General features: G+C 45.3%; 2 protein-coding genes across 2 annotated transcripts in view; one reads left to right on the forward strand and one right to left on the reverse strand.

Moving 5' to 3' along the window:
- The window catches only part of DFFA (DNA fragmentation factor subunit alpha), a 401378-nt gene that overhangs the window by 306604 nt on the left and 67572 nt on the right, over positions 1 to 27202 (forward strand). The gene's annotated exons all lie outside the window — the stretch shown is intronic.
- KIF1B (kinesin family member 1B) overlaps positions 1 to 27202 on the reverse strand; it is a 171406-nt gene that overhangs the window by 43467 nt on the left and 100737 nt on the right. Inside the window, exons 22-31 of the mRNA XM_060170919.1 lie at positions 25834 to 25930; positions 24722 to 24870; positions 21724 to 21902; positions 20758 to 20895; positions 19426 to 19674; positions 11201 to 11319; positions 6538 to 6623; positions 6066 to 6195; positions 5728 to 5890; positions 1162 to 1252 (exon numbers count right to left, since the gene is read on the reverse strand). Coding sequence (XP_060026902.1) covers positions 1162 to 1252; positions 5728 to 5890; positions 6066 to 6195; positions 6538 to 6623; positions 11201 to 11319; positions 19426 to 19674; positions 20758 to 20895; positions 21724 to 21902; positions 24722 to 24870; positions 25834 to 25930 — 1401 coding nt within the window. The remainder of the gene's footprint in view (positions 1 to 1161; positions 1253 to 5727; positions 5891 to 6065; positions 6196 to 6537; positions 6624 to 11200; positions 11320 to 19425; positions 19675 to 20757; positions 20896 to 21723; positions 21903 to 24721; positions 24871 to 25833; positions 25931 to 27202) is intronic.

Below are 27202 nucleotides of genomic sequence, written 5' to 3' on the forward strand. Positions count from 1 at the left end.
TCTGCTGTCGGCTATATGGTTCAGGAACTGCCCCATCATGGGAAAGTGTCCTTCTGGGGCCATCAGAATAGCTCCCTGGGCAGCGTACTGCTTTGTCAGGTGTGCGGCCCAGTCTCCACCACACCGGGGGACACCTGAGTGTCACAGTGTCTTCCCTCTTGATGAGTGCTCTGGTGTCTGTCCCTCTCTCTCTAAGGGAAATGTGTCTTTCTGCTAAAGTAAACAAGTCTCCTGTTTCCTCCTCCCATTGCATTTAACATGCGCCGTTGCTCCTGCCTGTGCATGCTGGACTACTGCTGTGTACGCATACATTTTACCTCCCCATCGGGACTTATTTCCGGACTACCAGTCAGTGATTCACCTACGCGTCCCCAGTAGACTCAGACAGCCCGAGTGCAGAGGAGCCCACCGATCTCTACTGACAGATGCACACGCGTTCATGTTTATACAAGTAAGCAAACAAAAAGAAAACAGCATGTTTTCTGTTTAGTTGCTTTATTTTCACAACTGTCCCGTTCCCACGTTATTTAAATAAACAATGTATCCTATGGCTTCAAGGACATCCATTGACTTCAATGAACCTCTAAATATAAAACATGTAGAAATGAAGGGGGGAGGAGGAGAGGTGGGGAAGAGGAGGAGGAAAGAAAGGCATGTGTTTCCAGGAAGGAAACAGTAAAAACAACTCATTCTGTTCAAACTCACAGAAGATTCTATGGGCAGACCAAGGCCCACTGTAAATCTGCCAGTTAGCTTACCATTCTGGCCACTCCAATGGCTGTTGTTCTCACAAGTTCTCACTAGCAAAGGGGTGGGGAAACATCCAACGCACAGGCGAGGGCCACTCAAGATCACCTGGTCTGGCCCTGCCATGGCAACCTCAGGTGGCGCCCAAGTCAGCACACCCAGCTGCTCTCTTCACAGCAACACTAAGAGCTGATCTTACAGCTGATGATGTGGGTGATGCTACAAATAGCCAGGTGGCTCTTGGCAGAACAAAGGTTCCTCCCCAGCCCCAGGACAACAGCTCAGATAATGCTGATGCTTTAGTTGGGAAAGTAAAGCTGAAAACCCACATGTGATAACTGCCTCACACCAGTCAGTTTAAAGTACCACAAACCCCAAATCTGCCTGGCAAATATGTTCTTCCTTGTGACTTACATTCTGCACATGATAAAAGCCCAGAGGACTTCCTCTGCCATTATTCTTGAGGGGTTCAGTGGAGAATGCTTCATCATGGCGATGCAAAAAGCTTTAGAATTGAATGAAAAAGTAACAGTAAGTCAACTTCACATTCAAGAGTTTCCCCAGAACTCTTTGAGAGCCCAAGTGTCCCATGGTAGAGCTGGATGGCAAGTTTGTCCAGGGTGTGGTGTGCTGACCGACGTCAGGCAAAGACAGACATGAAACTATACACCTCTGACAACGGTCACACAAATCGACATTTTCACCAATAAAGGGATTTACAAACTAAACCTGACTAAACATCCTACTTAGGGAGAATCTGTAACTGAGAAAGTCATTGACATTTCATGGCCAAGAATATTTTTCCTATCCCTCAGCATTTAGACATATTATTTAAAAATTGGTTGAAAAAAATAATTAACTTTGCTTACTTAGCTATGCAGATGTATTTGAAAGAACCAGGCTAAGTATATGACAGAGTAGACATGCTACCCAGTGAGCAGTCCTGCCAGCCTCTCGTGGATATTCCAACAAGAATCTTATGGTAGAACAAATAATATTTGTGGTTTGCTATTCAGTGATCACTTTCAGTGGACCTGCCTAACATCCACACAAAAGCAATGCTTTACAGTATATCTCAGAACCACTGTGAAGGCCACAGCATGTACTAGGAGCGCGCGCGCGCGCATGTGTGTGTGTGTGTAGTGTATAAGTGTGTATGTGAGTATGAGTGTACAATTGTGTATGTGAGTGTGTGTGAGTATATAAGTGAGTGTGTGAGTGTGAGTGTATAAATGTGTGTATGAGTGTATAAGTGTGTGTGAGTGTGAGTATATGAATGTGAGTGTATAAGTGTGAGTGTATGTGAGTATATGAGTGAGTGTATAAGTGTGAGAGAATATGAGTGTGAGTGTATAAGTGTGTGAGAGTATTATATGAGTGAATGCATAAGTGTGAAAGAGTATGAGTGTGAGTGTGTAAGTGTGAGTGTGTGAGTATGAGTGTGAGTGTATGAGTGTGTGAGAATATATGAATGAGTGTGTGAGAGTATATGAGTGAGTGTATGAGTGTGTGAGAGTATATGAGTGTGAGTGTATGAGTGTGAGAGTATATGAGTGTATGAAAGTATATGAGTGTGACTGCATGAGTGTGTGAGAGTATATGAGTGAGTGTATGAGTGTGTGAGAGTATATGAGTGTGAGTGTATGAGTGTGAGAGTATATGAGTGTATGAGAGTATATGAGTGTGAGTGTATGAGTGTATGAGAGTATATGAGTGTGAGTGTATGAGTGTGAGAGTATATGAGTATATGAGAGTATGAGTGTGAGTATATGAGTGTGTGAGAGTATATGAGTGACTGTATGAGTGTGTGAGAGTATATGAGTGTGAGAGAATATATGAGTGTGAGTGTATGAGTGTGAGAGTATATGAGTGTGAGTGTATGAGTGTGAGAGTATATGAGTGTGAGTGTATGAGTGTGAGAGTATATAAGTGTATGAGAGTATATGAGTGTGTGAGAGTATATGAGTGACTGTATGAGTATGTGAGAGTATATGAGTGTGACTGTATGAGTGTGTGAGAGTATATGAGTGTAAGTGTATGAGTGTGAGAGTATATGAGTGTGAGAGTATATGAGTGTGAGAGTATATGAGTGTATGAGAATATATGAGTGTGACTGTATGAGTGTGTGAGAGTATATGAGTGTATGAGAGTATGAGTGTGACTGTATGAGTGTGTGAGAGTATATGAGTGTGAGAGTATGAGTGTGTGAGATATATGAGTGTGAGTGTATGAGTGTGAGAGTATATGAGTGTGAGTGTATAAGTGTTAGTGTACGAGTGTGAGTATATGAGTGTGAGTGTATGAGTGTGAGAGTATATGAGTGAGTGTATGAGTGTGAGAGTATATGAGTGTGAGTGTATGAGTGTGAGTGTATGAGTGTGAGAGTATATGAGTGTGAGTATATGAGTGTGAGTGTATGAGTGTGAGAGTATATGAGTGAGTGTATGAGTGTATGAGAGTATATGAGTGTGAGTGTATGAGAGTATATGAGTGTGAGTGTATGAGTGTGAGAGTATATGAGTGTGAGTATATGAGTGTGTGAGTATATGAGTGTGTATGTATGAGTGTGTGAGAGTATATGAGTGTGAGTGTATGAGTGTGTGAGAGTATATGAGTGTGAGTGAGAGTATGAGTGTGTGATAGTATGAGTGTGAGTGTATGAGAGTATGAGTGTGAGTGTATGAGAGTATATGAGTGTGTGAGAGTATGAGTGTGAGTGTATGAGTATATGAGTGTGAGTGTATGAGAGTATATGAGTGTGAGTGTATGAGTGTGAGTGTATGAGTGTGAGAGTATGAGTGTGAGTGTATGAGAGTATATGAGTGCATGAGTGTGAGTGTATGAGAGTATATGAGTGTGAGTGTATGAGTGTGAGAGTATGAGTGTGAGTGTATGAGTGTGTGAGTATATGAGTGTGTGTATGTGTGTGATTATGAGTGTGAGTGTGTGAGAGTATATGAGTGTGAGTGTATGAGTGTGTGTGTGAGAGTATATGAGTGTGTGAGAGTATGAGTGTGAGTGTATGAGAGTATATGAGTGTGAGTGTATGAGTGTGTGTGTGAGAGTATATGAGTGTGTGAGAGTATGAGTGTGAGTGTATGAGAGTATATGAGTGTGTGAGTATGAGTGTGAGTGTATGAGAGTATATGAGTGTGAGTGTATGAGTGTGAGAGTATTAGTGTGAGTGTATGAGTGTGTGAGTATATGAGTGTGTGTATGTGTGTGAGAGTATGAGTGTGAGTGTGTGAGAGTATATGAGTGTGAATGTATGAGTGTGTGTGTGAGAGTATATGAGTGTGTGAGAGTATGAGTGTGAGTGTATGAGAGTATATGAGTGTGAGAGTATGAGTGTGAGTGTATGAGTGTGTGAGTATATGAGTATGAGAGAGTGTATGAGTGTGTGAGTGTAGGATGCAGAAGTAGCCTCTGATGGGCTGAATCAGACTTGATTATATTGTCCTTTGTACTAAAAAAGATATATTCGCAGTTGGAGGTATTAAGATTTAAGGCCCTCCCCAGACCATCACCCCACTAGGGGAGGAGAGAGACAGGCTGGGAGTATAGATCCACCTGCCAACGCCTATGTTCAGCAGGGAAGCAATGGTAAGTCCCCCACACACACCTTTTTTTTATTTTACCAGAGCACTGCTCAGCTATGGCTTATGGTGGTACTGGGGATTGAACCTGGGACCTTGGGTGCTGTAGGCATGAATGGCTTTTTGCAGAACCATTATGCTATCTCCCTAGCCTACTAGGTATGTCTTTTTTCTTTACCTTTTTTATTGTCTTTCATTTATTTGGCAGACAGTCAGAAGAGGGAGAGAGACACCTGCAGCCCTGCTTCACCACTCATGAAGCTTCCCCCCACAGATGGGAGCCAGAGGCTTGAACCTGTGTCCTTGCACACTGTAATCTGTGTGCTCAATCAGTTGTGCTACCACCTGGCCCCTTAGAGAAGTCTTAATACCAGAAACAAAGATGACGATGACAGGAACGTCCCATTTTCACCACGCACTAGCTTTTCTTCAGTTTCATAAATTCTACTCTTCTTCTTTTTTTTTTGCCACCAGGGTTATTGCTGGGGCTCAGTGCCTGCACCATAAATCCACTGCTCCTGAATCCACTGCTCCTGGAGGCCTTTTTTTTTTTTTTTTTGCCTCCAGGGTTATTGTCGGGGCTCGGTGCTAGCACCACAAATCCACTGCTCCTGGAGACCATTCTTTCCCCTTTTGTTGCCCTTGTTGTTTTATCATTGTTGTGGTTATTGTTGTTGTTGTTGTTGGATAGGACAGAGAGAAATCAAGAGAGGAGGGGAAACAGAGAGGGGGAGAGAAAGACAGACACCTGCAGACCTGCTTCACCGCCTGTGAAGCGACTCCCCTGCAGGTGGAAAGCCGGGGGCTCGAACTGGGATCCTTACTCCGGTCCTTGCACTTTGTGCCACCTGCGCTTAACCCGCTGTGCTATCGCAAGGCCGTCCCCCCCTTTTGTTGCCCTTGTTGTTGTAGCCTTCTTGTGGTTATTATTGTTATTGATGATGTCTTTCTTTGTTGGATAGGACAGAGAGAAATGGAGAGAGGAGGGGAAGACAGAGAGAGGGAGATAAGACAGACACCTGCAGACCTGCTTCACCGCCTGTGAAGTGACTCTCCTGCAGGTGGTGAGCCAGGGACTTGAAACGGGATCCCTACACTGGTTCCTGCGCTTTGTGCCACGTGCGCTTAACCCGCTGTGCTACCGCCTGATCCCCAATTCTACTCTTCCTGATATTGTTTACCAGAAACCTAGAGAAAGGATGTGTGGTCATTCTCTCCTCTTCACAATAAACTATTTCCTTGTTGATCTCTGATTCAAATTCCCATCATGAATAAAAATGGCGTTTTATCTCCGAGGTTGGTAGCTGTGAATATCTTACACATGTGGCACTCTGGTTGGCATAGAGGACACTATCAGGTAGGTAGGCAAGCAAAGGGAGCTTACTTGAACTGACAGAAGATATCTGCATACTCTGGGAGAATTCCACTGGCCTGCAACACCGTCACACGAAACGTGAAGGCACTTCCCAGTTTCAAGTGGTTGCCAATTTCTTCAGAAAACCCTTCCATTACCATTTTACCATCCAGCAAAGTGTTTGACTTCAAATCTAAAGAAGGTGAAATAGACACACTTAGGTCTCAGAGAACACACACACGGACCACCTTCCAAAGAGAAGGGGACCTTCTTCCCATTCCTTCTTGGTCAAAGTGACTTGCTCTCAACAACAGCTGAATTGTCTCTTCTCTGAAAAGGTGCCCAGTCACAAGAGACTGTGTACATACCCAAATCATTCATTCGGTTCACTTCTTCTGGAGGGGAGATGACCTCTGAGCTCTGTCCTTGTCCTTCCACAATCCTCAGCTCCTCCAAGGACAGACCAGAACGAGTCATTGCAGTTGAAGAAAAGTCACTCTGAAAATGAGAAAGGGTTAAGGAGATGAATAAAGTGGCTTGACATATCGTTCCATTTCCCTTATTTATGTTTATTTGTCCAACATATGCTAGCGACTAGAAAATTAGGAAGATTCAGAGCTGCCTAAGAAAAGAACAAATAATACCAAATGAAAGCAGGGTCTTTCCCTTCCCTTTGTAACTGTTGGAGATGTTTCACATTCTATTAAATGACCCTGCCTTTGTCCATACTCTTTAGTTCTAGGTGGGAAGAATGTGACCTAGTGCTGAATACCGTCAACACATCTACCTACATTCCCTCTTTCCTTACACAGGTTTCCCAATTCCTGGGAAGTTGCTCACCTGATTGAAGCATTCATTATCAAAAGATATTTTAGCTGTTCCTGACTGTCGAATTCCAGAGCCATAGTCAGGAGCTTCTTCATCCGCTGAGGGAATAGAGCAAAGAGCAGAGAGTGAGTGAAAGTGAACTGTTGGGTAGTCTGCCAGCTCCCCCTGGCTTCTGCTTAACCAAGCACCAGTATGCCTGTATGGGACTGGTTTGATCCCACTCAAAGCTGCGGTCTATTTACATAAATCACTTTTACATTTACATAAAGCACCACCCTCCCTCCAGGGCATTGGTGGTTCAGTGGTAGATTTCTCGCCTGCTCCGCCCCCTCTCCTTGTCACACCCTGATTTTCACCAGTAGCTTTTCTCTCCACCCTCTCTATGTCACATCTTGTTCACACCCTACCTGGGAAGTATATATAAAGACAACATTGTTCGTTTTAGTTTCAGTTTAGTTTAGCTCGGCTGAGATTGTGCTGCGTCCTGCATGAATAAAGAGATACTGAGTACAGCTCAACCATGAGTCCCGGGTCGTCTGTCTCCCATTAGTGAAGCTCAGCCCGACATATGGCGCCCGAACAAGGGACTGACATAAGCCCTGAAACAGGGACTGGCACCGATGTGGGACCTAACCCGCCCATCGCCCAGATAAGTAAACTTGGCTACCCATCCGCCATGGGTTGCCTTTCTACTTATGAAGAGGTTTGCCAAAGCCTCTACTGTTTCATCATGAGACAGTTTCTCTGTCTCTGGAACATTTTGCTCTGGGCCACACTTTGGTTCCCTGACTGGGAACTTTGGTGTCTTGTGACCCTAATCATAGAGCTTGGGAGATGCACCGAGATTTCTCCTTGGACTTTCTGGATTCCCTCTCCCATGCTTCCCGAGGAGAAGGACTACATTTTGCTCCGGGCCACAATTTGGTTCTTTATGACGGTCATAGAGCTTGGGATGTGCATGGGGATTTCCCCTGGGACTTTCTGGACTTCTTCTCGCATGTTTCCCGCTGAGAAGGACTACTCTAGTTTGAGGAGCATTCTCCAGTACCCTGGCAGTCCCCAAGAATGGAGACACGTGGTTAGTTCTACTCTCCTGATTGGATTCTTTCTTCAATGGGAAGACACTTTTAAAAATGGGTGCCTGCAATCCTGCAGGAACAGCCAGAAGCACCCTAAATGGAATTTCAAGGAGCTTTTTGGACTAGGACGCCCTCCGGGGACTCATGATGCTACATGGTGAGATCTGTTTCGTAAGAGAGTGATTTAAATGACTGAATTTTTGTATGACATTGACTTAAAAAAAAAAATGCTGGATGCAGCCATGATTTCTAGAGACATCCAGAAACAATCCAAAAAATTGTTTTTCCCTCCTTTGATTTCTTTTTTTTATGTCTTGGCATAAATCTGAAACATTTAATCCTGAAAACTGTATGAGTTATGGGTGGGGCAGATAGTGGAATGATTATGTTAATTATTCTCATGCCTGAGGCTTCTAACCGTGGTTCTTCTGTTTACCTTTCCACATTTTATTGAGTTCAAACTGTTTAAACAACCTTAAAATCATACTAGAAAGGACTTCCAATTATAATGGAGTTATCAATTATAGTAAACTTCTAATCTGCTACAAGTTTTGTTTGACAAGTAAGTGAATTTCAGCTGTCAAAGTCTTCACATAAAAAGCATCTACTCAAATGAAATTCCTGGAAATGCATTTGGACCCCTGTTCTCTGACATCGCCCACAAGATGGAATGACTACAACACACCCCCGGAAACCAATGATGTGACCTGGCACGACCTGAAGAAACAGATTCACAGACTCCAAAGCTCACTCTCTACAAAAAAGTGGAATTCCGGAGGCCGACATTCCCCATTGAGACAGACGTGCAGCGTTTCATCCCTTGGCATTTTCTTCCGTGGTCATCTACTTTGGACTGACACTTCCATCGGACTTACTGGTACATGTTGCTGTGTTTATCAAAGACTAACTTCAGCCAGCTGCCTTGAGACTTTATAGGCCGTGTCCCCTCGCCTACAGGCTCTGTCCCCAGAGGCAAGAAGGCCCTTTGAGGCAAGAGATGCCCACAGAGGCATGAAGCACCCCCGGAGGCAATAGATGACCCCAGAGGCAAGAAATGCCCTTTTGCCTGCTAGGCTTTGCCCTTTGAGGCAAGAAACGCTCCCCTTGGCATCACACAGGTTATTGCTGCTCTCCTGTTTTGTTCCTCCATGTCGTATGCCAGTTCTTTTGAAAACGCCTGTATGATATAGGTTTCTGTTCATCCCGCACTCCTAATACTATGGCAAATAGTTAAAAAGAAAGGGGGAGATGTTGGGTAGTATGCCAGCTCCCCCTGGCTTCTGCTTAACCAAGCACCAGTATGCCTGTATAGGGATTGGTTTGATCCCACTCAAAGCTGTGGTCTATTTACATAAATCACTTTTACATTTACATAAAGCACCACCCTCCCTCCAGGGCATTGGTGGTTCAGTGGTAGAATTCTCGCCTGCTCCGCCCCCTCTCCTTGTCACACCCTGATTTTCACCAGTCACTTTTCTCTCCACCCTCTCTATGTCACATCCTGTTCACACCCTACTTGGAAAGTATATAAGGACAGCATTGTTCGTTTTAGTTGGTGGTAGTTGTAGTTTAATCTAGCTCGGCTTAGATTGTGCTGCGTCCTGCATGAATAAAGAGATACTGCCTACAGCTCAATGAGTCCCGGGTCGTCTGTCTCCTTTTGCGAAGCCAGCGCGACAGTGAACATGAGGAAGTGGAGAAGTGACTGAATTTCAAAGTAAACAGTCTAGCCGTGCAGCCTCACTGTGTAGTAACTGCCACAGAGGGCAGGAAGAACAGCAAGGTACTGCATGTGGGAAAAATAAAGTGAAGTAGCAAGACCACAGGGACTGCTTCCATACCCACTCAAGTAAATCTGTCAGTCTCATGATCTCAAAGGAGATGAGTAACAAAGAGTAAGTTTTTTTATTTTTTATGTTTATTTATTTTCCCTTTTGTTGCCCTTTTCTTTTTAATATTTATTTTATTTATTTCCTTTTGTTGCCCTTGTTGTTTTATTGTTGTAGTTATTATTGTTGTTGTCGTTGTTGGATAGGACAGAGAGAAATGGAGAGAGGAGGGGAAGACAGAGAGGAGGAGAGAAAGACAGACACTTGCAGAACTGCTTCACCGCCTGTGAAGCGACTCCCCTGCAGGTGGGGAGCCGGGGTTCGAACCGGGATCCTTATGCTGGTCCTTTGTGCTTTGCACCACCTGCACTTAACCCGCTGCGCTACAGCCTGACTCCCTGCTCTTGTTTTTCATTGTTGTTATAGTTATTACTGTTGTTGTTACTGATGTTGTCATTGTTGCACAGGACAGAGAGAAATGTAGAGAGAAGGAGAAGACAGAGAGGGGGAGAGAAAGACAAACACCTGCAGACCTGTTTCACCGCCTGTGAAGTGACTCCCCTGCAGGTGGGGAGCCGGGGGCTTGAACTAGGATCCTTACACCAGTCCTTGCGCTTTGCACCATGTGTGCTTAACCCGCTGCGCTACCGCCCGACTCCCAAGAATAAGTTTTATGCACAGTACAGAGTATTTCAAGTGTCATACTTGGAAATATTCCCCTTACCCCCCTCCAGAAAAAAGAAATACTGATTGTTTCCTTGGAAAAATCATACTCAAAAGCAATCAACAAATATTTGAAAATATTAGATTTCCATAAACTCTTGAAACACTGGAAACTATTTCACAGATTTCCATGAGGAAAAGCTGAAAGATCACTGAATGTGGTATAGAATTTAAAATTAAAGTAGAAAAATTATAGAGAGCAGTCATACTCTTTCCTCTTGAGCCCTGCATTATGGGATAACAGTGCCAAACCAGAAATGTCAGTGCTAGAAACACCCAGAGAAAAAATGGCAAAAAGCAGTCTGGAAAATCCTGTTTCTTTTAAGTACTCTGATACATTATTTAAAATATAAGCGAATTCTTCAATTTTTTGTTAGGGGGATTAATGGTGTCCAGTAAATACAGCTGTTGGCACATGTGTAAAATTTCTCTGTCTTCTGCATGACACTCACCCTAACCCAGGTCCACTGCTACCATCAGCACCAGGACTTGGAAGCCCTTAGAAGTGACTCCCCCCTCCCCCCACCAGGGCACTGATCAGCTCTGGCTTATGGTGGTGCTGGGGACTGAGCCTGGGACTTTGGAGCCTCGACCAAGAGTTTCTCTGCATAATCATTATGTTATCTACCTCACCCCACCAAAAAACAAACAAACACACAAAAAAAAAAAAACCAAAAAAAAACCCCACAAGACCAAAAAATGTTTGTTTTATCAGAGTACTGCTCAGTTCTGGTTTATGGTAGCGCTGGGGATTGAACCTGGGACTTTCAAACCTCAGGCATGATGGTTTATATGCATAACCATTATGCTATCTTCCCCAAGCAACTTTTACTTAGCTGTTCTTTGGGCTAAAAAAAATTCCTTTACGCTGTTATTCCAAAATAGCAGTAAGTATCTGTAATACTTGGGAACATAAGTTAGAACATTAAGGTTTTCTCTAGGCCAAACTAACTTAGCATTTCATTCCATGTAAGCAAAGTGTGCCCAGCACAGACTATCCTGCTCAGTCTCTGGGCAAAGACTCCAGGGAAGACGCTCACCTACCTGCAATGGCTTGCACAGCCACGCGTAAAAATCCTCGAACTTCCCCTTTCTCGCTGACAATGGCCACCCTGTGAATCAGGGGCACAGGATACAGCAGGTTGCTCAGGTAAACAAACGCCCTAGTGACAGAAGGAGACAAACGCCTAAGCACCAACAGACAGCTCTTGAGGTTTTCAGAAGTCATGAGAATATGTACTTTCTGTGAAATTGTGAGCTGGCTTCTGCCCTGTCAAAAGATATCTTCTCTACACTACTTTTCCTTTCACCTTGCTAGTACAGACGGATTAGGAGCAAACGCAAATGTCTGGCAGAGTGGTGACCAGCTTCTGTCCCGTCCCTCCCTCCAGAAGCCATCACTGCTTGTCTAAGAGTAACAGTTGGAAGGTAGACTTTCAAGCTCCTGTTCTATGAACACTCCTAAGGGCAAAGAAAAGGGAGCTTTTCCGCTGCAGAGCTTACGCGTCACACAGATCACAGCAGTTTGGGTCTGTCCTTCCCAGTAGATAACATAGAAATCAGGGGACAGGGAGTCGGGCTGTAGCGCAGCGGGTTAAGCGCAGGTGGCGCAAAGCACAAGTACCGGCATAAGGATCCCGGTTCGAACCCCGGCTCCCCACCTGCAGGGGAGTCGCTTCACAGGCGGTGAAGCAGGTCTGCAGGTGTCTATCTTTCTCTCCTCCTCTCTGTCTTCCCCTCCTCTCTCCATTTCTCTCTGTTCTATCCAACAACGATGACAACAACAATAATAACTACAACAATAAAAACAACAAGGGCAACAAAAGGGAATAAATAAATAAAATAAAATATTTAAAAAAAAAAAAAAAAAAAGAAATCAGGGGACAAAAAGGTAAGGAGAGGTGACTAGAAAACAGATCTCAAGTCACAGCATATGGGTTTGAATTTTTAAGGCATAGCCACCCTGTTCAGGCAGGTGATTGACATGTGTGGGCAGAGACTAGGCAGCCACAGGGTTCTAAGCCTCTGAGACAGTGCTTGGGTAGGCATCAAGATCAGTGCCAAAGAAGCAGTCAACAGCTGGCCTTTCCAGGTTTGCCTTTGCTCCCAAAGTCAAAATTTAGTTCTAAAATGCATAAACAAAAGTTGTAGACACGCCATTTTCTGTTCAGGAGAACTGGCAAAGTTCTATCACATCTATACTCTTTTTCTTCTTCTTTCATTATTTTGTAGCTATTGATTTTTAAAGTAATGAAAACTAGTGATCATAAAGCTTAAGTGAGTGTTCAATTAATGAACAGGAGTTAGAATCTAATTCCCACTGCTACTCCTATCTTCACACTTGGCAAAGAGTAATAAACATTTGCATCCAGAAACTAAACACAGCTGAGTGTCTAATTCCTACTGTTACTCCTATCTTCCCAGTTGGCACAGTAATAAACATTTGCATCCATAAACTAAACACAGCTGAGTATCATATTCCTACTGTTACTCCTATCTTCACACTTGGCAAAGAGTAATAAACATCTGCATCCAGAAACTAAACACAGCTGAGTGAGACATGTATGCCTGCCTGCTGCTTCTCCTGCTCTGAAGTCTAGTCTGACATAGAGAAAAGGAAGATACAGTGAATTCTTGGGATTTCAACTCAAAGTAATGAAAATAATTCTGAAAACATACAAACTACACCACAGAAAAAAATGAATGTTAATAAGGCATTAAGAACATAAATGGAGTATGAATGAAAAAGATAACAAAAACACACACATGCAAAACTGCAAATGAACATTAAACCAGTCAAACGATATCTACTTCTCTTCCAGTTTGCTCCAAAGGTGGAAGAGAACAATATAAACAAAGGACTAAAGCTTTGTTGTTGAAAAGCTGGGAAATAAAGTCTTCTAACGGGGTTTCCAAACAAAGAACCCCAAACATCAACTACTATGACACAGTTTAAAAATGAAGAATTTGATATGTGGCGTCAAATGGTTATTTCACTTCCAAGTCAGCACACACACAAATTTCCTTTTTTAAACATTTTTATTCATTTATGATTGGATAGAGACAAAAACTGAGAGGGGAGGGGGAGATAGAAAGGAGAGAAATAGAGAGACACCTGCAGCTCTGAGTCACCACTGGTGATGCCAGGGGTCGAAGTCAGCACCTCATGCCTGAGAATTCAATGCTTTATTCACTGCACCACTTCCCAGGCCATGGGTATGACTCTTAAAAAGCCAGGGCACTGAAAGGAGAGGCCATGTGTAACTGAAATGCCACTAAGAGATGAAGGAAATTTGGGGGGGGGGGCAGGTGGTGGTGGCACACCTGGTGAAGTGCTCACATTACAGGGCACAAAGTCCCCACCTGCAGGGGGAAAGCTTCACCAGCAGGGATGCAGGTGTCTTCTCTTTCCCTCTCCAATTCTATCTCCCCCTCCCCTCTCAATTCTCTGTCTCTATCAAATAAATAATTTAATTAAAAAATACAAAGTATACACAAATTTATGTTTAAAAAGGCTATTCTTCTATATGAAGTTCTCTCTGAACTCTACAATCTACATCCTTCTTTGACTTCAAAGCTTCAGGTCTTAGTATAAACACTACTCACTCTGAAATGTGCCTCAGTATTATATGATCTCAACAAAACATTATTCTGTAACTGCTATGTTTTTTTGTTTTGTTTTGTTTTGCCACCAAGGTTATCACTGGGGCTTGGTGCCAGCACTACAAATCAACCAGTCTCAGAAGCCAGTTTTTCTGTATTTTATTAGCTAGGACAGAGAAAAAATTGAGAGAGTAGGGGGAGACAGAAAGGGAAAGAGAAAGACACCTGCAGACCTGCTTTCCTCACGAAGCATCCTCCCTGCAGGTGGGGAATGGAGTCTTGCACACCGTGATGCTGCTGGATTTATTTAAGTGTGGCTATTTGTCTCCACCCCAGGACACGTGAGCACATGAGGACAGAAACAGGTCTGGCTTTGCTTTCTACCACCCACAGAGGGACTAGCACATTTACTTTGTAAATGAGAGACGGCTCACTGGGAGAACACACACTTCACCGAGTATGACAGGGCCAGGTGCGAGGCCCCGGCCCACTTGGGGACCTACATGGAGAAGCTTTTTGAGTGGTGAAGCAGTGCTGTCTGGACAGTCCTAGTCTCTCTTTCTCTTACCATCTACGTCCCCCTCCCCTCCCCCCACCCTCAAAGAAAAAGTCCACAGGGAGCATTGAAATTGGGTAGGCGTGGAGCCCAAGCAATAATTCTTGGAAAATAAAATAAAAATATGGGTGGTGACTGAACATCCATGTACATAACTGAACATGAAAATAAACTGTTCTTTATCTTGACGGAAAATCAGAAGAAATTCTGGGGGGGGGGGTTACAACAGAGGTAAAGAAGCAAAGTCATTCAATCTTATACTAGGATGCTTTAATTTATTTTTACTTCTCTTTATTTATTGGACAGAGACAATCAGAAATTGAGAGAGAAGAGGGAGATAGAGATATATAGAGAGAGACCTGTAGACCTGCTTCACCACTCGAAAAGCTTTCCAGCTACAGGTGGGGACCAGGGGCTTGAACCCGGGCCCTTGCTCATTCAGCATGTGCGCTCAACCAGGGCTGATTTTCAAAGCTATACTCATGGTGAACACTAACTGAACTGGCACAGTGACATTCTGATACTCGAAAACAACAGCTCAAGGGGCTGGCAAGGTGGCTCTGCAGTGGGTGCGTACCCTGCTCTGCACTTGGAAAGCCCAAACGTTGGTCCCCACAACTGTGGGAGAAACAGAGTGCTGGGGACACAGCTCAAGCGGTTAGAGCGCCGCCTTGTCTAGCTGAGCCCAGAATGCTGGGGACACGGCTCAAGCGGTTAGAGCGCCGCCTTGTAGCTGAGCCCAGAGTGCTGGGGACACGGCTCAAGCGGTTAGAGCGCCGCCTTGTCTAGCTGAGCCCAGAGTGCTGGGGACACGGCTCAAGCAGTTAGAGCGCCGCCTTGTAGCTGAGCCCAGAGTGCTGGGGACACGGCTCAAGCGGTTAGAGCGCCGCCTTGTCTAGCTGAGCCCAGAGTGCTGGGGACACGGCTCAAGCGGTTAGAGCGCCGCCTTGTCTAGCTGAGCCCAGAGTGCTGGGGACACGGCTCAAGCGGTTAGAACGCCGCCTTGTCTAGCTGAGCCCAGAGTGCTGGGGACACGGCTCAAGCGGTTAGAGCGCCGCCTTGTCTAGCTATGCCCTGGTGACACAAGAAACAGCTACTCACAAATAGGAGCCCATTTTTAATTTTATGAAGTCACCACTTGAAAGGACAGTGTGTAATGCTCACTCACGGGTTAAAATCATAGAGTATGTTTGAACACATGTCACAGACCCATTTTGTGCCTGTGGCAATGGCTATTCATATGCTGCCTAGAAGTGCTCTCACAGGATCTCCCCCTTTCTTGTTAGAAAAGAGATTCTGTGAGTCTATGGCACTGGGCCTACAGAGCTGGGCAGTGGCCAAACAGACTTCTCTTATGATGACATCGTCCTTAGCCCCGAAGCCAAACTTTTCACATGTTCCCCTCTGATGTCTGTATGACTGCATTGGTGAGAGGATCTACACCTGGAACTAGCAGACTGGAGAACAGTGTGACAGAGGAAGAAATGTACAGGATGTATGATTAGAAAGTTCTGTGAAGTTACATTCAAAAGGGAAACAAATCTTGACAGTACACACACACACACCAAAACAAAAACAAAAAAGGAAAGCCAGCACTGTTATGGTTCTAGTTATAGGAAGAATGTCAATTCAGGTACTCAGGTCCCAAGAATGCCCTCTTTCGCCCCTGAGCCCAGAAAAATAGCTTCAATATTTTACATTTCATCCCAAATTAAGACGGATGATTCATAACATTCCAACATGCTGTAAGAGACTAGCTAAAGGGACAAGCTCTTTTTATTTTCAAGTTAAAATTCACCAGAGACAGCAAAGGGTCAAGAAACAAAATCTACTAATAAATTTTCACAACAAAATGGCAATTTTTATAAGCAAGTTGTTTTTTGTAATCATGTGCCAATAGGGGAACCCAGAAAGAAGTCACTGCACTTACAAATGCACGAGCACTGTACAGCTGAGGCCCTGTCAAGTGTGTATAGGTGAGAAAGGGAGAGTGAGACAAGTGTGTACAGGTGAGAAAGGGAGAGTGAGACAGGTGTGTACAGGTGAGAAAGGGAGAGTGAGACAGGTGTGTACAGGTGAGAAAGGGAGAGTGAGACAGGTGTGCCCAGGTGAGAAAGGGAGAGTGAGACAGGTGTGCCCAGGTGAGAAAGGGAGAGTGAGACAGGTGTGCCCAGGTGAGAAAGGGAGAGTGAGACAGGTGTGCCCAGGTGAGAAAGGGAGAGTGAGACAGGTGTGCCCAGGTGAGAAAGGGAGAGTGAGACAGGTGTGCCCAGGTGAGAAAGGGAGAGTGAGACAGGTGTGCCCAGGTGAGAAAGGGAGAGTGAGACAGGTGTGCCCAGGTGAGAAAGGGAGAGTGAGACAGGTGTGCCCAGGTGAGAAAGGGAGAGTGAGACAGGTGTGCCCAGGTGAGAAAGGGAGAGTGAGACAGGTGTGCCCAGGTGAGAAAGGGAGAGTGAGACAGGTGTGCCCAGGTGAGAAAGGGAGAGTGAGACAGGTGTGCCCAGGTGAGAAAGGGAGAGTGAGACAGGTGTGCCCAGGTGAGAAAGGGAGAGTGAGACAGGTGTGCCCAGGTGAGAAAGGGAGTGAGACAGGTGTGCCCAGGTGAGAAAGGGAGAGTGAGACAGGTGTGCCCAGGTGAGAAAGGGAGAGTGAGACAGGTGTGCCCAGGTGAGAAAGGGAGAGTGAGACAGGTGTGCCCAGGTGAGAAAGGGAGAGTGAGACAGGTGTGCCCAGGTGAGAAAAGGGAGAGTGAGAGAAAAGGGAGAGTGAGACAGGTGTGCACAGGTGAGAAAAGGGAGAGTGAGACAGGTGCGCACAGGTGAGAAAGGGAGAGTGAGACAAGTGTGTACAGGTGAGAAAGGGAGAGTGAGACAAGTGTGCACAGGTGAGAAAGGGAGAGTGAGAACGGAAAGACGACCTGCCCTTTGGTGGTCGCCATGGTTTCACCTTCATCTTTCCTAGAAGGCAGAGTTGGCTCAGGAATGTGAAACCAAAGAATGGAATGGCCAGTTCCTGAGACATAGCTCCATAAACACTGCCTGCGCAAACCAAACAAGTTGACTGCTTTATACCTACATTTACATCTGATCTGATTATAATGAACAAAGCAGGATTCTGACTTAATAGGGAAGCTGGGCTGGGCGGTGGTACACCCGGTTAAGTGTATGTATCACCAAGCACAAGGATCTGGGTTTGAGCCCTGGCTCCCTACCTGCTTCACAAGCAGTGAAGCAGGTCTACAGGTATCTAACTTTTTCTCTCCCTCCTTATCTCTCCTCCCCTCTCAATTTCTCTCTGTCCTTTCAAGTAAAAACAGAAATGAAAAATGGCCACCAGGTAGCATAGGTTTGTTGTGCCTCACTGGGCCCCAGCAATAACCCTGGTGGCAATAACAACAAACAAATTTTTTTTTTCAAAATACAAATGCCATGAGCAGAGGCCTCACCCAGAACATTCATTTTGCCAGTGTGAGTGGTATAGTACAAAAGATAGAGAAGGGCAGTCGGGCAGTAGCACAGCGGGGTAAGCACAGGTGGCACAAAGCGCAAGGACCGGTGTAAAGATCCCAGTTCAAGCCCCTGGCTCCCCACCTGCAGGCGAGTCGCTTCACAGGCGGTGAAGCAGGTCTGCAGGTGTCTGTCTTTCTCTCCCTCCCTCTCTGTCTTCTCCTCCTCTCTCCATTTCTCTCTGTCCTATCCAACAACATCAATAACAACAACAATAACTACAACAATAAAGCAACAAGGGCAACAAAAGGGAATAAACAAATAAATATAAAAAAAAGGCAGAGATGATTTTTGGCTATTTTTGTCTACATAACTCTTCATCTCACATCTGCAAACCAACTGGCCTGGCTCACAGCCTGGCTCAACCTCTTTCTCCCAGCACGCAGGAGGAGATGAAGCCACTCTTCACTGTGTGGTGGTGCAGAACACTGGTCACCGGCTTCTGAAGCCACACAGCTGGCCCTGCAACTGGGAAGCTTCTGGACAGAAACTCCATTTTAACCTGGATCCCTTAGGACAGATTAGAAGTGCACTGAAGAACACAGCCAGTCACAGCACTAGAAAGGCACTGTGGGGCCACACCTGCAGCCCTGCTTCACCTCTCATGAAGCTCCCCGCTACGGACAGGGAACAGGGGCTTGAACCTGGGTCCACGTGCATGCTGACATGTGCGCTAAACCAGGAACACCAATACCCAGCTTCCTCCTTTCTCAGTTTTAATATAAACCAGCTCATCTCCTATTCTAACCACCTGTCCCTGGCAACACAGCAGCAGAAATAGCACGTATGTTCATATGGTTTTTAGTTTATGCGTCAAACAAGTGAATGGATGCCCTTCTGCCACTGAAAAAGCTGAATTCATTTATTTCTTCCTTCTTTCCTCCCTTTCTTTCCCTTTCTACCTACCTATCTACCTTTCTTTCTTATTTTATTTTATTCTATTTTTTGCCTCCAGGGTTTTATCATTGGGGCTTGGTGCCTACACTATGAATCCACTGTTCCTGGAGGTCATTTTTCCATTTTTGTTGTTATTGTTGTTACTGTGTTGTTGGAGAGGACAGAGAGAAATGGAGAGAGATGGGGAAGACAAAGAGAGGGAGAGAAAGATAGACAACTGCAGACCTGCTTCACCGCTTGTGAAGCGACCCCCCTGCAAGTGGGGAGCCGTGGGCTCAAATGGGATCCTTGCGTCAGTCCTTACACTTCGTACCATGTGGACTTAACTCAGTGTGCTACTGCCCAGCTCCCTCTTTTTTAAATTTAATTAATTAATTTATTTTTGCCTCCAGGTTTTCATTGGGGCTTAGTGCCTGCACTATCAATTCACAGCTTCTGTGGCCATTTTTTCGATTTTTTTTTTTTGATAGGAAAGACAGAAATTGAGAGGGGAGGGGAACACAGAGAGGGGAGAGAAAGACAGACGCCAGCAGACCTGCTTCACTGCTTGTGAAGTGACCCTCCTGCCAGTGGGGACCAGGGGCTTGAACCTGGTCCCACGGTAATGTGTGTGCTCAACAGGCTGTGCCACCACCTGGTCCCAACAAAGGAAGCCTCTTCGGGCAAGAGCTGGTCCCTTCTGCCGATCTCACAGTCACCTCACCAACCTTCCCACTAAAATGAACCAAGGGGATCGGTCGTAAAACGGGTCATGCCCATCACTGAAGAGATCTGATCCCTCCTCCGTCCCTGCGTCAGAGCCGGTGTCATCCACGAATGCCTCCTCATCAAAATCCTCCATCTCATCTTGCTGCTCGTCAGCCAGCTCTGTGATGTCGGAATCGGCGGTAGAAAGAGTGGGGGAAGGCGTGCGGTCGGCAAGGCGCTCATTGACACAGCCGTGGAAAATGGGGGAGCTAGACAGCAGGTAAGACGTGGAGCAACAGTCAGGGAGAGAGGGACAGTTGGTTAAATAGGAAGCTGGAGGTGCCAACAGGACAGAGTCCACCAGGGAACCAATAAAAGGGAGAAAGCAAAAGGGGATACAGCATAAATCATCTGGTTCAGGGAGTCAGTGCCAACCCTTAGGATGCGAAAAGCAGAGACCACCGGAGGAGGTAGTGCAGGTACACAACGCCAAACATCTGCAGCTCTAGTTCATACGCAAGACCAGCAGTTATGCCTCCAAGGGCAGTTCAGTAGTAGGTGAGATAGTGAGACTCTGAGTCTCTACCAATTCTCATGCCACCCTGGTAGAAAACAAAGTTGATGACATAGATGTGACATGCCTGGTCAGTTCATCTCTTCAAAAACACTGATCATAGTGGAGTAGAAAAAAGCTCCATTTCTGCAAAAGACGATGATTTGGGCTCTGTCACAACTATCAGAAGGACTTTGTAATTCAAAGTGAATTCACATCCTTAAGTACTTCAACTTAAAACTTACATTTCTTGTTTTTCAGTTCTAAACTTCAATGAATTCAACTCAACACAGATTCAAGACACTACGTGCTTTCATTAAATGTTTAAAGTAACATATACACAACAGAAACTTAAGCTATTTAATTACCAAGGTAATTAATTTGTCCTTGGCAAAGACTAAAGTGAGATGAATCGCTTTAAAACAAACAGTGAGAACAAATAGAGGCCATGGAGTCTTTAGTCTGGTAAGTTGTAAGTCACAGTGATTTTGAACTGTGTAGGACACAAGCAAAGGTTCTTTTTGCTTTCACAACTATCTTGCTCATCTCGAAGACATTTTGTGAATGGACTGAGAAAAAGGGGAGAATATAGACTGATGTGGTTGCAAGACAGAGACCAAACCAAATGCATGTGCAGAGTGAACCTGGGGCGAGACCGCAAAGGACGCAGCGGCCACACACAAGTAGGTGTGACCACACATGGGGGCTGCAATGCTCGTTTCTGTGGGCTTTCTAGAAGATCTGCAGGATTTTTAAATAACCGACATTAAAAGGAGACACCAGCAGAACCATCACCTACCTTCCAACAAGTTTGAACCAGTGGAATCGGTCATAAAATGGGTCGCTGCCAGTCATCATGGCTTCACTTTCGTCTTGGGCGCCAGAGGCCGTCTCCCCGGCCCTGTCATACATCTCTCGCATCAGATCCAGCCGCTGCCTACAATGGAAACAAAGTGCACTGTCTGATCCAACGAAGCTGCGACATGACTTCAGAAATACCTCCCATGGAAGAACTGAAAGTCTTCTCTCACCACTTAAAACAACGAAGGTCAGCCACTCAGTATCCAAGCATCTACATCTAGAGACAAACCACGAGCTCAAGAAGGACCACTTAGTCTCTATGATTTAGGAGGAATGTGACTCAGAGGTGTACGACACCCTTATTATACTGACACAGTGAGAACAGCTTGTGTTCTGTTACACAAAGAAAGCTGCAATCTAAGTAGCTCATTACTGAGCATCCACGTAACCAGGAGAGGACGGATCAGCACTGGCTGTGTCCAAGGCAGATATCCTGAACTCCGAATAGTAAGAATTCAGTGGAGCATTTAGAGAAGGTCAATCTAATCATCACTTACAAGGACAAAGGTGTTTGTGGAGTGGGATTCACTCATTTGGAGCAAAGTAGATGGAAAGTACCATCACTGACAGCAGTAGCATTTGTAAGCAAGGAAAAAGCAAAATGTGGGTTGGGCAGTAGCACACCAGGTTAAGCGCACATAGTATAAGCACAAGAACTGCGCGAGGTTCCTGGTTTGAGCCCCCAGCTCCCCACACCAGGGAGGTCACTTCACAAGTGGTGAAGCAGGTATGCAAGTGTCTCTCTATCTCCCCCTCCTTTCTCAATTTCTCTGTCCTATCCAATAAAATGGAAAAAAAAAAGGCAGCAACAGTGGTGCCACAGAGGAAAGTAGGAGGGTCATTTGAACAGGTCGTTATTACTCCTTAAACAAAGCAACTGACTTAATCAGTACAGTTTTCCTACTTGAGTTTCCCCAAAGACCAGTAGTGTGTTGCTCCATTCTTCAGGTCCTGGACTTCTACTGCCACCACTGTGCGAGGGAAAGGCCTGTCTCCACGCGTCTTGTCCGTGTCAGTGGGAAGTAATTCAGGAGGCAGAGGGGAGTACAACGTGTCCGTCAGCAGCACAAACTGAAACTGCACCTGAACGGCAAGAGCAGCCCATCAGCAAATGGCCTTCTGGTTTTCAGGAAAGAGCCGACATGATCAGGCCCAATGCGAAGGAAGACTAAGTGCACAGTCCCTGCTTCACAAGTAGCTTCATTGACAACAGAAGACCACAGAGAATGATCCTGAGGGTGGGGTAGAAAGCATAACAGTGTTGCGGAGACTCTCCTGCCTGAGGCTCCAAAGTCCCAGGTTCAATCCCCCACACCACTGTAAACCAGAGCTGAGTAGTACTCTAGTAATAAAAACATAAAAGGAGGAGGACTGGCATATGATGGAGCTGAGACTGAACACAGGCCCTCAGGCATGTCAGTTCTCGTGCTCTAACTGGATGACCATCTCCCGGGCCTTCACGTCTCGCCTTGCACTAACCAGAGCAGATGCAAACATGTCATGGATTTCAATTTTAATCCAGGGATTTACTGGGAATTCTTTTCAAAGAGTTTACTATACTGTAAGCACTGTGTGTGATTTATTATGGGTGCCGCCCAATTATTTTTGCCAGCACACGTTAATTTGAGTAAGTACAATGCTAGGAGACAGGCTACACAGTAGCTCACAGGGTCCTTGCTGGGTGTGCTGAGGCGTCATGGGTAATGGAGCACCATGAATAACAACAGGGAACTTCGTGGATGGTACAATGGTGCTGTGTTATCACACCTCTCTCAAAAAAAAAAGAATGAAGGCTGGGAGAGATAGCATAATTGTTATGCAAACACGTTCATGTCTGAGGCTCTAAAGTCTCGGATTCAATGCCCCTCTCCCCCGGCCATAAACCAGAGCTGATCAGGGAGGGTTCTGGCAAAAAAAAAAAAAAAAATTGGGTTGAGAGGCACTCATCGGAATATACGCGTGTGAGACCTGGTTTCACTTCTCGGTGCCAAAACAAACAAGTAAGAGCTAGAGTAAGGAGGAGCACAAAAACACACTCTTGCCTTACTTCATGTACTTGAAAAGGGGGAACTGACAGATAACTGCAAACTCAGAGGGCTCCCAAGTTACGAAGAAGACAACTTCTTCTTCTGAGTAACCTGGAGTCTAACCCTAGGAAAAAGATCATGAGTTTCCTTTTTTAAAAACCAGAACCCTGGGAGTTGGACCCCAGGTAGTGCAGTGGGTTAAGCTCAAGGACCAGCATAAGGATCCTGGTTCGAGCCCCCGGCTCCCCATCTGCAGGAGGAGTTGCTTCACAGGCGGTGAAGCAGGTCTGCAGGTGTCTGTCTTTCTCTCCCCCTCTCTGCCTTCCCCTCCTCTCTCCATTTCTCTCTGTCTTTTCCAACAACGACGAAACCAATAACTACAATAAAACAAGGGCAACAAAAGGAAATAAATAAATAAATATTAAAAAAAAAACAACACAGAACCCTGCTCAGCTGTAGCTTATGGTGTTGCTGGGGATAGAACCTGGGAGCTCAGAGCCTCAGGCCTGAGAGCCGTCTGCATAACCATTATGCGGTTTCCCTAAGCCTTGGATTCCCCTACAACAGTACACATGTGCTCATACCACCTCTGCATTATTGAAATGCCCACTTATCTCCATAATCCAAGTAGTGAGGACACATCAAGCAGTAGGGCATACAGAAGAATGAATCTGAGACTTGGTACTCAAGAGGAGAACAGTACCCCACTTCACTGCTGTTTGCCAGTCAGGCAGGATGCCAGCATAGTGTTCACGCACCCTTTCCTCACTTGTAAAATCTCCAGGTGGCTGGCACGGTGGCCAAACCCATTTTGACGATGAGAGGATGGAGACTCGGGGCTGCTGTGGAGCTGGGGTGGGACCTCCTGGCTGAGTGCCAAGCACAGGTGCTTGTGCACTAACAAAAATTGTGTTTCAGATCCTAGGGGGTAAGTGATTTAGGGCAAAGGGCGGCATAAACATAACAGTAAAAAAAAAAACTAAAAGAAAAGTTTTTTTTTACAAGAGCATTTTTCTACTAGTATATATCTTTTTTTACTTTTATTTTTTTAATATTTATTCCCTTTTGTTGCCCTTGTTTTTTTATTGCTGTAGTTATTATAGTTGTTATTAATGTCGTCGTTGTTGGATAGGACAGAGAGAAATGGAGAGAGGAGGGGAAGACAGAGAGGGGGAGAGAAAGACAGACACCTGCAGACCTGCTTCACCGCCTGTGAAGTGACTCCCCTGCAGGTGGGGAGCCGGGGGGCTCGAACCGGTACCCTTCAGTCAGTCCTTGTGCTTTACGCCACCTGCACTTAATAGTATGTATCTTTTTTTTAAAATTTATTTTATTTTTTAATTTTTATTTATTTATTCCCTTTTGTTGCCCTTGTTGTTTTATTGTTGTAGTTATTATTGATGTCGTTGTTGTTGGATAGGACAGAGAGAAATGGAGAGAGGAGGGGAAGACAGAGAGGGGGAGAGAAAGACAGATACCTGCAGACCTGCTTCTCCGCCTGTGAAGGGACCTGCCTGCAGGTGGGGAGCCGGGGGCTCGAACCGGGGTCCTGACGCCAGTCCTTGAGCTTAGCGCCACCTGCGCTTAACCCACTGCGCTACAGCCCGACTCCCAGTATGTATCTTCTAACGTGTTAGGATTGCAGCCTCTTGCATTGTAAAATAAGCTTCAGAACCTGGTATTTTCTCAAAAGTTCATTTCCTAGGCATTTGGCTAGTGTCTCCACTACTGAAGGCACAGATATGGAGGCAGGGACAAGTCTGTTCCCTAACATGAAGAGGCGGAGCTCACTCAGTGGAAAGATTAGCTGATGACGAAAACCACGAGGAGCCCTAGTCGGCTTGTCACCACTTACGAAGCTCACACCCGCCATACCTTCTTCTTCAGTTCCACGCTGATGGCACTGGCCTCCTTGAGGTAAACAGCATTGCCCCAGAGCAAGTCCCTTAGTGAAGTAAACTGGTGAGACTTCCATTTCCGGAAGGCCCATTGGGCCAGCTCAAATTCGTGTTGTGTCCAAGGCACTGAAATGGCAAGTCAAGTGTGTTTTACCACAACCTGACAACTAGGTAGACATCAATCCCTCTTCTACCTCACTTCTTTTAGTGACTTTCAGGAGTGCTGCTGTCTTTTCTCCCTTGTATGCTTTTTTCCTAGTTATTAGTAAAGTTTACTAAATTGTGCTTATATTATGAAAGTAGCAGGTATATTTCACAAAAACGTAACAAAGTTTTTTAAAAAGGAAAAAAAAACAAAACAACACTAACAGTGTTTCTCTCCCTCTCTAGAAAAAGGAAAAGGTTAAAAAAAAAAAGGTCCAGCAGGAGGGATGGAACTGTCTAGGCCTAGTGCCCCAGAGAAGCCCTGGCGAGGGAAAAGAAGAGACTATGCTGAACTGATAAGAAGGAGAGAGATTATTCAGTTAGATGAGGAAAACTATTTATTCTGCACGACAAGCCAGTAACTTAGAGTGACGACTGTGACTCAGCTAAGAATTTCTAGAACACAGGGGTGAGTGCTTAGAGGTGGCGGCTCAGCTGGCACAACACACGTCGCCATGCCCAAGGAACCAGGTTCAAGCTTCCTGTCCCGACCTGCAGGAGGAAGTTGCACAAAAGGTGAAGCAGGGCTGCAGATGTCTCTCCCTGTCTCTACACCCACTCTGTTTCTCTCTGTCCTATCCAGTAATCACTAACTCTTAAAAAGACTAGTTATGCATTTCTTCACAATACATATAAACACACGTATGTCTATAAACAATAATTTCTAGGCACAGTGATGTGAGACAGTACACACAAGTTCTCCAGGATGTTTAGATGAAGAAATCTGTGCTCAGAGGCCCACACCTCTGTTGTAGGTTAGACCACTGGGCATCGTCTAAGTCGTCTAACTGGCTCTGTGAAATATCAGTAAGTGGGAGAATGATGAATCAGAGCTGGGTGAGCACACTAAAGGACTGATTAGATAATACACACAAAAATCACCTTCTTCTTCTTCTTCCTCTTCTTCCTCCTCCGTCGTTTCTGCAGCTAGGGATCTGGTCTCAACTTGCTTCTGCAAGGCCTGCAACTTACTCTCATAGTCCTGGAGGGAAAGAAAGAAGATCAAATATAGGAGAGAGAGGAAATAAGAAGGAAGAGAGATGAAGCATTGAACAATGTACAAACATCAAAGAAAAGACAGGTAAAGAACATGAGTAAAAAGACAGAGACATGAGGAGTAGAGAAACGTCCAAAGCATGCCCTTCTGTCTGAGCTAGGTTAGTGCTACAAGAAGTTAGTTATAACTGAGACTTCTCTATTCCTCAGACCAAGAGTTCTTTATTTGGATGATAGCAGAGAAGGGAAAATGAAGGGCAGGGGGAGAGCAAAATGCAAAGAGACTCTCAGCCTGAGGCTCTGAAGTCCCAGCTAGGGTCCCCCATACCAATATAAGTAAGAGCTGAGCAGTGCTCTGGTTAAAAAATAATAAAACAGGGAGTCAGGTGGTAGCGCAGTGGGTTAAGCGCAGGTGGCGTGAAGCGCGAGGACCGGAGTAAGGATCCCAGTTTGAGCCCCCAGCTCCCCACCTGCAGGAGGGTCGCTTCACAGGCGGTGAAGCAGGTCTGCGGGTGTCTTTCTCTCCCCCTCTGTCTTCCCCTCCTCTCTCCATTTCTCTCTGTCCTATCTAACAACGATGAGATCAATAACAACAATAACAACTACAACAACAATAAAAAACAAGGACAACAAATGGGAAAATAAATAAATAAATAAATATAAAAATAAAATAAAATTGGGGTGGTGGGAGTCGGGCTGTAGTGCAGCGGGCTAAGCGCAGGTGGCGCAAAGCGCAGGGACCGGCATAAGGATCCCGGTTCGAACCCCAGCTCCCCACCTGCAGGGGAGTCGCTTCACAGGCGGTGAAGCAGGTCTGCAGGTGTCTTTCTCTCCTCCTCTCTGTCTTCCCCTCCATCTCTCCATTTCTCTCTGTCCTATCCAACAACGACAACAACAATAATAACTACAACAATAAAACAACAAGGGCAACAAAAGGGAATAAATAAATAAAATAAATTAAAAAAAAATCGGGGTGGTCTGGGAGGTAGCACAGTAGATAAGCATTGGATTCTCAACCGTGAGGTCTTGAGTTCAATCCCCAGCAGCACATGTACCAGAGTGATGTCTGGTTCTTTCTTTCTCTCCTCCTATCTTTCTCATGAGTAAGTAAATTCTTTAAAATAAATAAATAAATTTAAAATTGGGGTGGTGGCACACTGGGCTGAATGCACATGTTACAGTATGCAAGGCCCCAGGTTTAAGGCTCCAGTCCTCACCTACAAAGGGAAAGCTTTTCGAGTGGTGACGTAGTGTTGCA

Source organism: Erinaceus europaeus, chromosome 13, assembly GCF_950295315.1.
Source record: "Erinaceus europaeus chromosome 13, mEriEur2.1, whole genome shotgun sequence".
NCBI lineage: Eukaryota > Metazoa > Chordata > Mammalia > Eulipotyphla > Erinaceidae > Erinaceus > Erinaceus europaeus.